Source organism: Elgaria multicarinata, chromosome 1 (genome assembly GCF_023053635.1).
Source record: "Elgaria multicarinata webbii isolate HBS135686 ecotype San Diego chromosome 1, rElgMul1.1.pri, whole genome shotgun sequence".
Classification (NCBI taxonomy): Eukaryota; Metazoa; Chordata; class Lepidosauria; order Squamata; family Anguidae; genus Elgaria; species Elgaria multicarinata.
The window spans coordinates 43554572-43569399 of NC_086171.1; the positions used below are offsets into that span (position 1 = coordinate 43554572).

General features: G+C 37.4%; 1 protein-coding gene across 3 annotated transcripts in view; it reads right to left on the bottom strand.

Moving 5' to 3' along the window:
• The window catches only part of CDK14 (cyclin dependent kinase 14), a 273801-nt gene that overhangs the window by 67272 nt on the left and 191701 nt on the right, over nt 1-14828 (bottom strand). For all 3 annotated transcript variants that reach the window (XM_063127120.1, XM_063127135.1, XM_063127127.1), the window contains one exon: nt 11381-11429. In XM_063127120.1, the coding sequence (XP_062983190.1) occupies nt 11381-11429 (49 nt within the window). The remainder of the gene's footprint in view (nt 1-11380; nt 11430-14828) is intronic.

The following is a 14828-nucleotide window of genomic DNA, read 5'->3' on the forward strand; positions in this document are numbered from 1 at the left end:
ATTCTGTGATTCTATGATCTGCCTGAAATCTGTGGTCTGTTAGTTGCAGGATGCTAAGTCTATGTTTATGGAGAACACCATCCATCACACTACTGCTGTAATTTACACTGTCCGGTGTTACTGATCAGAAGAGCAACAGTGGATACTTAAGACTGATCTTGTGCACAAGGCCTAAAAAAGATGGCAATTGTCAATGCTGGTGTTTGACAGTATGCCCCTTGCTGCTGGCCACTGGTCCTTAGCAGTTGTATGAACACATTGACACTTTACTAATTTGGGTACAACACAAGAAGATTAACTAATACTGTAAGCCACAATAAATATAAACCTCTTATTACCCGAAAAGCAAATATGAGCATCATGTGGAAAGGTTTAAGCATGGCAACTGTCACCAAGTAACAATGCTTTGTATGCTTGTGCTGGGAGACCAATACGCTCTTCTCCTTCTCTTGTCATTGTTTGCCACAACTTTGCCTCTGTCCCTCGTAATGCATGGCATGCTTTATGAATAACCCTTATTGTTTAAATTGGAACTATGAAGCACACAAATATGATGGTATTTGTGAAAGCTTTTTAAAGGGACATATTTCACATTTAAGGATTTGAACTTTGAGAACAAAGACATTTTACATTTTACATTTTTTAATCTAAGAGGAAATGTGCTTTTCAAGATACTTTAATTATAGCATCCTCCTGCTTCTCACCACTCTGGCATCTAGAAAGATTTCAACAATAACTTCCTTTCAATTTGCACACCAGTCAGTCAGTTATCTTAATTCTTTCAGCAATCCAGTTCGTCTAATATGATTCATTATAGCATATGAGGAAAAAAGATTACTTACACCATGACTGAATTTTTTGAGAACATGAAGCATTCATAATATATCTGAAGGTAGTAGGCCAGCTATAAACATAATTTAATGAAACGTTACAACCTTGTGGCTACTTTTAATTAGAAGCTTTTTTCTTCCTCTGAGAATCCTTAAAGGTTACAAATCTTCTAACCAGAGCAGTGCTTTAAAAGTCCATAATTTGTCAATCTAAACAAACTAAGAGAACATCTTTAGAAAACAGAGTTAAAATAATGACTAAAACCACCATTCTATAGACTATTATTTCCCAAGCAAGGAGAGAATGAATCTTTAATCCTGATCAAAAACTCTTCAAGGTTTACGTTCTCTATAAACCTTTCTCTAAGAATTTAAAATATAAGTTACTAATGCAATAAATGCCCTAACAAATATATCAGATTTTTCACTTAATGCTTTTTAAAGGCTTAAACCAAACTGAGTGAAAGAAAATCACCTTTTACAGTCTGACTCTTAAAGGAAGAATGCCATTTTGTTATGCTTTTTAAAGAAGGCATGGTGAATTTATATCAACTTTACTGAATCTTCGGCATGATAAAAAGGGAAAAATTATACCACTGCAGTTACCATTCCACAGCATACTTTCTTCATATATTTATTTCCTCAGTGCCTGGACATGAGCCAAAGAGGAAGAAAAATGGGAAAATAAAAACTCCGTAGGAATAATTGAAATAATCTTTGTGCATCATCCAATTAAGATCCAAACCAACCAACCAACACACATACACACTCACTCTTCAGGAACTTCAATTGTTGGTCTCCAAAAGAAAATAAAGAAGAATGCTAGATTTCAAATTTGTCACTGGTGAAAATGCTATATATCTACCAACATTATCCCATTAAATCATCCCAAATGAAAGTGAAGCTGTCTTATAAGCTTTCAGGGTTTTGATCTTTAAAATCACATCAGGTCTTACTAAAGAAACATTAGCACTCATAAATCTCATTCCTTGTCTCCAGTCTTAACATACATAATTTGAAAAGTCTTAATTTCATTATAATGTAAATAAGAACTGGTCTGTTTGTTCAGTAACTCCAACAAGAGTTTGTGCCCTGAAAGGGGGGGGGGGACATCTCTTCAGGCACTGCACCCAGTGATCATTCATCACCATTAACTACAAATCTTTGCAGTAAGGATTCAAAGAGATCACACTTAGAAGGGGTTCCTTGTCCTTGCTACATTAATCTTTCCTGTTTCTTTTTTTTCTTCTTCCACTCAAGTCATGCTAATGATAAAGTTAGTATATGGAAAAGTTTTTTAAAAATGTGTTTGTTTGTTTTTACACACACAAACTGAAATGAGCATAGCACTTTATTTATTTGATTTGTAGCCTGTTCCATCACAAGGTCTCGAAGCTGGAAACAACATATTCTTTATAAATATTAATCTGAATAGTATAAATATTAATCCTTTATAAATATTAAAACTCAACCATGGTATTACCAATCTGTGGCCACAAAAAGCCCGCTATTCCAACTCTGTACAGAAAGCATTTCTATTTGGGGCATGCTTTGCAGACCAAGGGCTCATCTACACCAAGCAGGATATTCCACTATGAAAGTGGTATATAGAATCATAGAATAGTAGAATTGGGAGGGGCCTATAAGGCTGACAAGTCCAACCCCCTGCTCAGTGCAGGACACCCCCCCCCGGCTCGGTGCAGGAAACCCCACTCAGTGCATATAAAAGGCAGGAGAACTTCAATACCGCTATAAAGCAGTAGCGTGGCTCCTGCCTTTTATACTCTGTTTTCATGGTGGAATATGCTGTTTGGTGTAGATGAGCCCCTAGTTCAGTCTGTAGGTGATGAACCCCTGGCTAGATCTACCCTACTGTTTTATAGTGGTATTACATATACCACTTTCACAGCATTATTTCCTATTTATTCCACATTATCCAAAATACCACAACAAATGTCATTGTATGTCCTACGCAGTATAAATGCGCAAGAAGGATATAGCGCTATAATGATAGAATTGTAGATCTGGCCACTATCTATCTTGATCTTGTAATGGAACATAGCAGCGAGAAGTGTTTCAAGAATGTTGGGTTTGGTCTAAACAAGTTATCCTGTTTTATTTAAGATTTGGATGCTGCCCATTAGATAACAAGCCACTTGTGGCAGCTAGCAGTCCTAGAACAATTTAAGCTTGAACATACTAAAACAATCACCCCGAAGGTCCAAGATAACCAGCAATATCATTTGACGAATTTGTCAGCTGCCACTGTGGCAATAGATGGGAAGGGGCTTTCCCACTATTCCTTTTAGGTGCTAAGATGCAGTTGTGAAGGTCTGGCAACAAAAAAGCACTCCAGGCCCCCCAAAAGTAGCAAAACCATATTCAGAGTACCCCGAAAAGACAAACCTGCATCTTAAGGGGGAGTGCAACTTAATTGAGAAAAGCGTATACACAAGCCTTCCCTAATTTGATGCCCTTCAGATGTTTCAAACCACAGCTCCCAGCATTCCTGACCATTGGCCATATTGGCTGGAGCTGATGGGAAATGAAGTCTAAAACATCTGGAGCACACTAGATAGGAGAAGGCTGCTACAGATCATACAATGTAAACTGTTAAGCAGACTATATACAGGGATGACCAAGATGTATCCAACACATCTGGAGAGCACCAGGCTGGGGAAGCTTGACAAAACCTCCCGCCATCAACAAGGAGTAAGATCAAAAATATTCCAGATATGTGAGTAATTATGAGGTGCTCAACATTTTCTTTTGTAACTTAGTCATAATCAAATTAGGGATAGAATAAGAACTGCTTCAGACACAAACAGGTACAAACAGGACTATTGCTTTCAGCTGAATCACTTTGAAGAAAGTTGCTTCTAGTCTAGAAGATTCATCATTAAAGAAAAATCAAGACATATAAAATCAAGACATACAGTTGGACAAGCATCACAAAAATTATGGTTGATTTCACTGAATGTATGACCAAATTTTTCAAATGTGAATCAACAATTCTAGAAGTGAACATTTTAAAGAGAAAACGTATTTGGCACTGATTGTGTTATCAACAACTACATGAATATGACTGATGGCTATAATGTAAAAGAGGTGAAACTGTTTAAAAGGTTTAGGGCACAATTGTATAAGGTTGCTGCCTACAAGCCAAAAGCCTCCAATCTTGGAGACTTCCAAAATTCTTGTGCTCTGCCACGTTGCTGCCAGTAGGACAGGAGGAATAACAGAAGAGATTTTCACCTATCTGTCCTTCTTTTAATTTTTCCCCCAGAAGATGGGCCTCTGAGGTCAACTAATGAAGTCGCACTGGCGGGGTGAACCATAGGGCTGTGCCTTTACTTGCTTTGTAAAATAACACTCTGCAGACAAGTAATACTGCTGCTTAGAAATTAGTATTTGGGGCAGGCTTTACTCTAAATTCAAATCTGAATGTACTGTGATCAAACCAAAACTGACCTTATATAACTGCCTGAAAAAATTAGGCTATTTTCTACAAAGCCTTAATGATTTTACAGTATTTTATGGGGTTATTACGGCAGCAGAAAAGAACATTTTAAAGTCCAATACAATGAGGGATACAACAGCTTTCACATAGAATTTGTGCCTTAGGATATGAAATTGACTCAATGCCTAGAAGAAAAAGGTCAGTTCCCTTTGGAATCACTCGCCTACATGCCCTCCAGCAATGACAGGTGCACCAATACGATGGCAAATTGCTTTATTCGTAGTATACTACTGAATTGGCGACACAGTCTATTTGAAAGCTGTGGCGAGAAATACAACTGCATAGTTTGTCAACAAGGCTTCCTCGTTACCCAAAATTACTTGTGTAGTTTTAAAAATTGGGCCCAGATGTAGCAGAAATTATTTAAATCATCTTTAGAGAAATGAGTATTTTCACTTAATCCATTCTTACTCCAGTTATCCACCCATCAGCATCTACAGTACAACTTGATTTTGTGGAGTCTTCATTTTCTACACTATATGCTTGGAAGACCAAAGAAGCAGACTTCAAATATTTGTGGCTAAAATTATTATCTTCAACACATTCCCAAATAATATTAGACAACAGTTACAATATCATCAGACCTCTGTTACGATAGCAGCACCAGCAACAATGGCAGACACAAGCTAATTTTATTCATCATAGTTTCCCCCAAATATTGCAATGAATTAAATCTAGTTGGGATTGAGTCTGGAAAGAGATGGACTAGAACCTTAAACCATCATATTACTACTAAAAACCAAACGGTTGCACTCAAATCATTGCTGAGAGATGAAACGCACCGAAATCAATAAAAAGTTGAGGTTTTATCACTTCTGAAAAACAGGATATTAGTCAAACAGGATATTTATTTATTTATTTATTTATTTATTTCAAATTCTATCAGAAACCTGCTTAGCTTCTTCTTGGAAACATCCTTCGAGACAATGTAACCACCTGCATTTTTAAGTTGTTACTGAACTGCTCTTACAAATATGAGGTTTCATTTTGATTTTTATCATGCATCTACCTACTGGTAATGAATATGAATGCAGACAAGGTATTCATAGTACTGACAAAGCAGTAGCACTACTTTCTGAGGAGCTAAATACACCTTCTTGCAGGAAAAGCATGTACCCAAAGTCCCATTTGCCAAGATAAAGCATGCAGAAGTGGGGGCACTTACAAGGCAGTACTGGCAGAAGAAGAGGTCCCAAAACCATTGATTCTACTCTGCAAAAAAGCCTCAACTTATTCTCCCACCACAAACCAGGCTTAATTCTGGTTCTGAATTCTGCTGGATAAAAATATTTATTAAATGTGGCCTGGGATTAAAGAATTTGATATTGATAAAAGCTATTCTTTATTTGCAGTAGTTCTGCTCAAATTTTCAATTCTGAAAGCTAGAACAGTTTTCCCCCAATTTCAGAAGCCAAGTCTGCTCCCATTAAGGTAATACCATCAACATAAATTAAGGGAAACATCTAAACATAAGGAGAAAAACATGCAAAAACAGCAAGTCTCAGGAAATGTTTCCAGCAATTTTCTTTTTAAAAATTTCCTTAAATAATCTTGCTTTTCAGACTAACTCAAATTAACTCAGATATGTCACACAGACTGGAAACTGGCTGACAACCATAAACGTAGAATAAAGATAAAGAGAATCTATTGATTCTGAGGGGGAATATCCAGCTGTGTGTTACAGGGATTAGTGTTATCCACTTTTATTTAACATCTTTATTAATATTCTGGACAAAAAAGGCTAAACAGTACATGAACTCCCTGCAATGATTATTCTAAAGTAGGACACATTTCAAACACCTCACTAAGAATATAACAAACATGCCTAAAGAAAATAGAGAGGAAGGAGGAGAATTAAATGAGATTCAGTATAGAGAAAATTCAAAACCATCCAAACAGCTATTTTAACAGAAAGTACCAAGAAATCAACTTTTAGTACATTCAATCATTGATAAGTTTCAATTGCATGTTGTGAATATAGGCAAAAAGTGGCTTGGATGATATTTGCAGCAAAGGAACAGCCAGCTATAAAGTACACATTGGCTGTTAGTTAAGGTGATGATGGAGTGATATAGAAGATACACCTATGTTTTCCACCATCACAAGACAGGAGAGCTTTGTTACCTGCTGTTTCCCATCTAGGCCAGAGGGCATTTCACCTGGTTCTACTAACAACAGGGACTGGGAACTAGCCTGGCCTTCCTCTGAAACTTTTTTTTAAGCCTTACTTTATTATTGCTGCTAATTCACAAGGTCAAAGGGTGCTTCACCTTGTTCTTGCTGGCAATGGAATTATTACATGTTTTGATACTGATGTTGCATTATTAAATATTTGAGACTTCTGAAATTATTCTGAATTTTCTTGTATATGGAATACAAATAAAGTGACAATTCAACTCCAAGGCATTAAACTATTTCAGCAGTGTCCCGATATTGTCTGGCTTCCTACTCTGCAGCTTACCTAGCACAATTGACACAGATATAAACAGATATCTAGTAAACAATCACCAAGAAAAAAGTAAAATAATCTAAGTAATTTACCAATACCAGTGGGTAAAGCGTATATATCTATACCATTTCTCTGTAGATATGTAAGTCTATCATGTTCATTTTTATTTGGGTCATTTAACATATGCAGAATTGCCAATGCAAGTGTGTTTAAATAAAGGGGTATCTTCTTTTTCTTAGGAGTGTTGAGGGGACTTGCCATAAAATGATTATCTCAAGACTTTGGATTTTGGAAAAACTGTCTTATAGTATTCAGTGTTTAATTATTAAACAAAGCTGATCATGAATGGCTGAAAATGCTGGTTTTTTTACCACTGAAATAAAAACAATGATATTAAATAATGACAAATAAAATTATTCACTGTTTGCGGTTTTCAAGAACGGTGGCTCCTGAGCTAACTCAACTGCTCCCCCAAGTGCCCAAAGTGTTCCTTTAATTATGCCACAGTTGAATAAAATCAGTAGTAGTGCCTGTAATAAAGTTCTCTCAGTACAAAGTATCAGAATTTAATTTGAAAAACACACACAGCTGCCTCTATTTATTTACTGCTTATAAGATAATTATTCAGTCCCTCAAGAGCTCTGAATACTTGAAATGAGTAGCATTGTTTGAAACAATTTTAAATGTAAACAGGAGTAAAATCGTGATTTCTAAATTCTGAAATTATTCTGTGTCCATTGGCATACAAAGCCCACACAAAAAGCCAAATGAAGCCAAATATGGAGGTATTAAAGGTACAGCCATTAAATTCTCCCTGTTCAGTACATGCACAACTTAATTGGAATGACTATGGAGATTAATTCAACGTATCTCTCTCTAGTTCTGGATACCTGAGAGAGTGCCTTCTCCCCTATCAATCTGCCCGGTCACTGAGGTCATCCGAGGGCATGCTCCTGGTGGTTCCACATAGACCCATCCTCCGATTGGAGTCCACCAGGGGAAGAGCCTTCAGCATGGTAGCCTCTTCCTATGGAATTCCCTGCCTCTGGAGGCCAGGCAGGTATCAACTTTGTATTCCTTTCAGCGCCTCCTGAAAACATCATTATTCCAGGAAGCCTTTCCTTAATGACCAGCCACGGTTTACTGTATATTTTGCTTCTTTTAAAATCTATTTTAAAGTGTTTTATTCTGTTTTTATTTTATTTTGTCTTGTACACTACTCCAAAATTTTCAATGGGGAGTGGTATATAAATATTATAAATAAATAAATATATATATAGTTCTGCTTCTCTACCTCGCTCCCAGACAAATGAACAGACACAGCAGCAATTTCCTGAATGTTACATAGCAGAATACCCACACCCAATATTATCAGAAGATCTTTTAAGGGCTTGCCTATGAACAGTAAGAAGCCCTTTATAACCCCATCCAAATATTAATGGCACCGATGATGCATATAATTCTTTATGCTATTCAAATTTCAGGACACTTTAATAACAAGGATATTCCCAGGATTCTGATATCTCAACAAGGGCCTGTCACTGCCCCCATTACCTGGTGCAGGGAAGAGGAAGGTGAGGCGCATCAACAACGAGTAACCTACTACTGTGCACTTCTACCTCAAGCATTGGTCAGTCTCAACTATCCACCCTGCATGTACTCCTCCATTCCTGCACGTCCCCAGACTTCTCCCCCAAGTCATCAAAAATTCTGAAGGAGACGCACCATGTCTCATTTATTGAGGGAACATAGGAAGCTCCCCATTCTGAGTCAGACAATAGGTGCATCTAGCCCAGTATTGTAGACACTGACTGGCAGCAGCTCTCTGGGGTTTCAGAGAGGTCTTCTTTCTACCCTACCTGGAGATGCTGGGGATTGAAACTGGGATCTTCCGCATGCAAAGCATTGGCCCCTCCCAGGAAAGGGTTGAAGGAGCATTCAAGATACTAAGCTGGTCATCCATACGGCCACTCTTAAAATATTTTCCTGCATAATTAATAGTTTAATTGTAGTATGTCCATACCACTCTAATTTAGGATCAGTGGTGTTTTAGCAGATCTAATCCACACAGTGTGCACACCACTGATATAGGATGCTTCATCTGCACTGGTCCCCCACTGATTTATAGGGCTGATGGGTTCAGAATTAGCATGGTATATCTGCCTTTTGCTGGTTATGTACCATAGATGTTAACCAAGCAGAAAGCTGCCCTGGCTTAATGTACTTTTGCACATTGTTGTTGTTTTTTAAAGCAAAAAATAGGGCAACAATATAATTAGCACTGACAGCTTTTCATTACGGAAAAAGTCAAAGCAAACATGGATTTGGGTAATGATGTTCAACGCTTTTTCAGTATACCAAAGGCTCAAACTAGACCAATCCTGGATAGAATTTCTTTTATGCATAGATGTGAATATTTATACTTGAAGTAGAATTTTAATGAACTGGTATAGGTATCTTTTGATCTGAAAGAAGAACTGATCTCTATAAAGCATGTGCATTGGATTTGAATTAAACCCAAACAGAACTGGGTCTCTTTGGTCCAGTTCTGTAGCTTCCCAAAGTGAGGCAGCTTTCTCTCCGAAGCCAGCAGAACCAAACTCGCTCCAGAATGAGGCTTCATTAGCGACTTGTGTTTCAGAGACATAATGACTTTGTCTCCTGGAAATAATGTATTTTGGTCTTGTTTCTCTGAATGCTGTCGTTGTCAGCAAGGAAGCGGGGCATGCAGTTGGGTGACTGACAGGCCCACCTTTTAATCTTAGGGCATTTTTTTAAACTAGGGCTCCATATAACTGTGCTTTGGTGAGAGCAAGGATGGGCTCATGAGATCGCCATTTTTCCAAAGTCACCAGACTTCACTATGAAAAAAGCCTTAAACCGATTTTCAGTCATCATAACTCCCTAGCACCTGCACCTATCCTTCTGAAACTTTGCAGGTTTCTTACCTGGGGACACCTCTATGGAGTGGCAAATCACCACCACCCCTGAAATTTGAGCATTCCCCTTCTACTTGAACCATTGCACCTTATGAAACTTTGCAGGTTTATTACTTAGGAAACTATCTAGACTGCCTATCATTTTCTGAATTGTCCACATTGTACATAGGAGGATAAGCGCATACATTTTTTCTCCTGTATGCTCCACATAGTATATAGGAGGATAAATGTGTACTCTCTTGGAGACTCTCAAAATGTCAAGGCTGCTCTTGCACAAAAGTCCCTACAGTTATTGTTCTGAAATTGGTCAAGCTTGATTGCCTGAGAAGGGGCAATGATTCCAGTCATTTCATCCAATTCTGCCAAGAAATAAATAGATAATAGCAGTTCCTTTTTTTAAAAAAAATAATAATCAAAATATAATGGCATGCACCATCAATACCACTGCACCTTATGCATCTGATAGTTGGCACAATAATCACCTCTTAAGGAGCTACTATACCTGTAATGATCATCCAATTCTGACGAAAAGAAAAACGTTACAGACATTTTTGGATTTCCCATGTTAGTTAATGGAAAGCATGAAGCCTTGGATTTCTGAAACACTGAACAGGAACACTTCACGCTGCAACATTTTGGTGCAGGTCCCACTTATTTCATCTAAAATGCAACAAAACCCTCATATGCTTTATTTAAACAAGAAAATTAAATGAGAAACCAATAAAAAGTTTAACACAAATGTTTGAAAGCAAAGTAACTTTTAGATCTGGTTAATGGCAATATTTATCTGAAAATTTCCCAAAACAACAAGAACAAGATTTTTTCAATTAAAATGTTATTTTATATTACTTTGTATGCTTATTTTATTTATATAAGGCAACCCAATAATATTATTTTCTTAGTATAAGTATCATATTAATACAAAACTGAAAAACCCTATTTCAGGAATGTTTATGAAACACTGGAAAACTAAATCTATCTTGTCTTGTTAGTTTTAAATACGAACATTGTGATAACATTCATGCATTTATTCATCACATTATTTAAACTGAAGAAATATGTTAAGATGGTTACTCATAATGATATTCCTCTGGCTTTTGTTGTGATCAAATCTGTCCATTGGACAATAAAACGGTACTGAGTATAAGTATCATTTTCAATAAGAGCTTCCCAAAATGTATACCTTATGCAAATTATACTTTTTAATCCATTGTTATTATTGTCTGAATCTGCACCACAATATGAATAAGAACTCAATGGGACTAAACAAGTCCCAGTATATCAGTTTACGCAGACCACGGATTGTATTGTCAGACAGAACAGGGCCCAGATGTGGCAGAATTGCATTTAGGAAGATGAATATTTCAAGTTATTCTGTTCTTAATCCACTTACTCACCCATCTGCATTTCTCCTATATTTATAGACAGTAGAACTTGTCTTTGTACTCATCTTCTACAGTATAGGTTTGATAGATCAAACAAAGTCAGAGAGATTTCAAACATGTGAGGCAAAAAGTAATCTGGGTAGCTTTTGGTATTAATATAATATTCTAAAATAAGAAAGGGTATACACTCCTAATTAGGAACAGTAATTAGCAAGAAATTATCAACATGGGTAGAACATTTTACTTAAAATACTTACTTATTCCAGGCTTGCCTAAGGTTTTTAGCACTGTACTGTGTAAAGCGATCTGTAACAAAAAATAAAATAAAAATAAAAATAAAGTTCCTCAGTTCTGTATGATTTTCTACAAGAAACACATTTAAAATAGTCTAATAAATAAAAAATCTTTTTATTGTCTGGCTCAACCATTACGTTTCTATTTAAATAATTTTAATTGTACTATTCAAGATAATTTTCCAAGCCTAACTAAAACATTTGAAAATCAACTATCAACAATAAAAGCTGAAACCAAATAACAATAAAAGCCGGAGTATCACAATATGCATAAAACACTATAACATTATCTTCCCCCAATTCCTAAAAGTGAATACTGTAGCTGACAGCTGAGTGTCTCTGGAGAGAATATCCCGCAATGGGGAAATCACCACTGGAAAGGACCTATTCCTGGTTGCCACTCCCTCATCATTGTTGGTGGTGTGCAATACTTCAGAGGAGGAACTCTTATGAAAATCTTAAGAAAATAATCAGTTTGTATGGGATCAAGCAGGCCTTCAGACACGTTGGTCACAAGCCTTAGAGCACTTTATAGGCCAAAACCAGCATCTTGAATCACGCATGGAAAAGATCCCCAGCAACTGATATTGAGAGGTATACTGCATCTAATACATAGCAGTCATGACTTGTAACCGTCGATAGACTTTTCTTCCATGAGCATTCACTTTTGTTCCATAGTTCTATATCCTTGATGAATTAATATACAACAGCAACAGGAAAGAAAATGAACTGAAACTCAGGCTCATGTGTAGAGACAAGCTGGGAGGTATGCTACTCACATAAATCTCTACTTGGATGAGAATAACCATAATTCCGCAATTACAGTAATGGCTTGTTTCTTTGCCGATAATAATAGCCCAAGAAACAAATGTTCTTTATCGTACATACTTCCTCAGCCACCACTGTAAAGTGGGGAGTACCTTTTTTTGCTCTCTTCTTGCTCTGCAGTGCTGCTCCTTTGCAGGAAAGCAAAGCTTGTCCTAGTTTGGTTGGTGGTGTCACCTACTGTACAGTCATGGAAGCACGATATACAGGCTGTATTTGGATCAGTGCTAACCCATAGATTGTTTTAAGAGTGATTTCTTCAAAATGTCAGAATCTAGCTCAGAGACATATCAAACAAATGACAGTTTGTTTTGCCTAACCCTGTTCCCCCCCCCCCCCGCCCCACTTGTCCCTGTGAATAACAGGCAGTTATATTTAAGTCCTTTGACTGGCCAAGCATCAGTGTGTCACCAATTCTCTTACCACTGGTTGGCTGCAGGAAAGGGATAGGTATCCTGAACACTTCTCTCCTCGGATCTGGGCATGCTCTTTAACAAAACACAGTCCTAAAGCTTCCCTCCCTTCTCACATTCCTAGACATTCCCTACAAAGGCTTCTTAGCAATCGCAGTTAACCCTTTCCTCACAATACTCCTGAACATACGTCCTTATCACTGTGGTCACTCTTTCAATAAAGTCACAAGGTTTTTTTTTCAGTATTAAAACTTTACTGGTGAGCAAGCAGAGGAACATGTGTGAGCAATAATCTACATCCTTAGAATATGAAATGGGGTGGGGTTGATTGTTACAGAAACAGAGTTCAGTGCGAAGTGACTAGGTAGTGGTGGTGGTTGAGGGAGGTCAAACTGTTCAGTTGGATCTGTTGAGCTGTTGATACAACGTGCAAGGACAAAGGTGTGCTTTAAAAATCTATCCATTACATATGGGTAAAATATATATAATTATTAGATATGGGTCCCCTGACAAAACTTTTTCTGTGATTGAAATATCTATTCCAAGTGTCAAGACACAATACACACAAAATTTCAGTAAACTAAATGCCAGTAGTGAAAATGGCAAGTATATGGCACTATCTTTCAACTGTGAAAGTGCAACAAAACTTAGCATAATATTCAGCATTCTCACTAACTCACAGAAGTGAAATAAATTTAAACTTCCACTTAGTTACATTATGCAGCAGTACCACAGTAAATTCACAATATAGCAGGAGTGAAGAAACTATATGTGAAAGTGAGAGATTATAGTTCAATTTAGATATCATGCCAATTAGATATCGCACCACACCATGGTCTGCACAAGTCCTAGATTAAAAAACAAACTATAGTTTGACCTTCCAAACATCCTCTCATTACTCAGGTTCTTAAATCCACTCTCATCTCCATCGTGCTGAAACATCTGAATTGACAAATCATAGTTATGGCTTCAGCCTACTTCAAACATCAGATCAAGAGCAAACCATAGTTTCCAAACCCACTTCAAACGACATAATGGCTTCTGGTTGGGCAGCCAATTACAACTATGGTTTGGCAATTCAGAGATCAATGCAACCCATGTCAGATTAGGACTGCGGAAATCCAAGTTCAATTCCATCATCATTATCCAGTGGCTGAAGTGTACACTGTTTCATGGCTCCCCCCATGATCCTTTTTCCATTTTAAACTATTGGAGAATTGCCCTTTAACTTCTTATATTTCCCTTTGCATAAGATATTTATGTTTCTACCTGCTTGATTTGTATTTACATATTAATTATACAATAGTGCACTTACAAAAGCCCTTTAGACAGTGTTTACTAGTGATCTAGTGTCTAGTTCTTCTACGCAGTCTCTTGCCCATGTATATCATGGGACCTATTGGAATCTCAGTGTCCTGATCATAAGGATGTTTGTCCTTTTTCCTGCTACCAGCCATGATACCATTTTGGCTCCTCCTGCCTATATCCAGGAAATGCTAGCAGAGACTAAACTCTGGGACTCATAGTTGTTGAGAGTAAATATCTCATAAGGTGGCACACACCTCCCTGGAGTTATTCAGACATAACACCTAATCACAGCTTGGTATTACAGGCATGAGCCATGGTCTTGCACACTTCCTCCTTATCTTCCTCCTCTCTTCTCCTGGCACATGCCATGATTGGAAACTCCTGATCTAGGTTTGCAGCAAACCAAGACTGTAAAACACAGTTTGAAGAAGAGGGCTCATGTTTATCAAACCAAACCATGCTTTGACATTATGTGGTGTCTCTCAAACTAGATGTCCTAGAGTTTTCTAAACAGTGCCCCTCTTTTTGAGAGGACGTCTTGAGTCAACAGCTTACTGTTCAGAAACAGCTTCTTCTGTTCTAACTCTACTTCTGAGTACAGGGTAATAAGTTTGCATAAAAAATTCTATGCATGATCTACAAATTTAGCCTCAATTCTTCCTTTGTGATAATGTACTTGCAGCCTGGGCTGACCCTTTCAGACCTCCATGCCCCATTAAAGTGTTTCCAGATTCCCCTCTCTCCATTCTTGGGCCCTGGCCAGATATGAAAACATGAGCTGAGAAAATATAGTATATTAAGTGACAGGGCTGTAGAATACATGAAGTGACACAAATCAGCAATATAGCCTAACAAGGATATTGCAG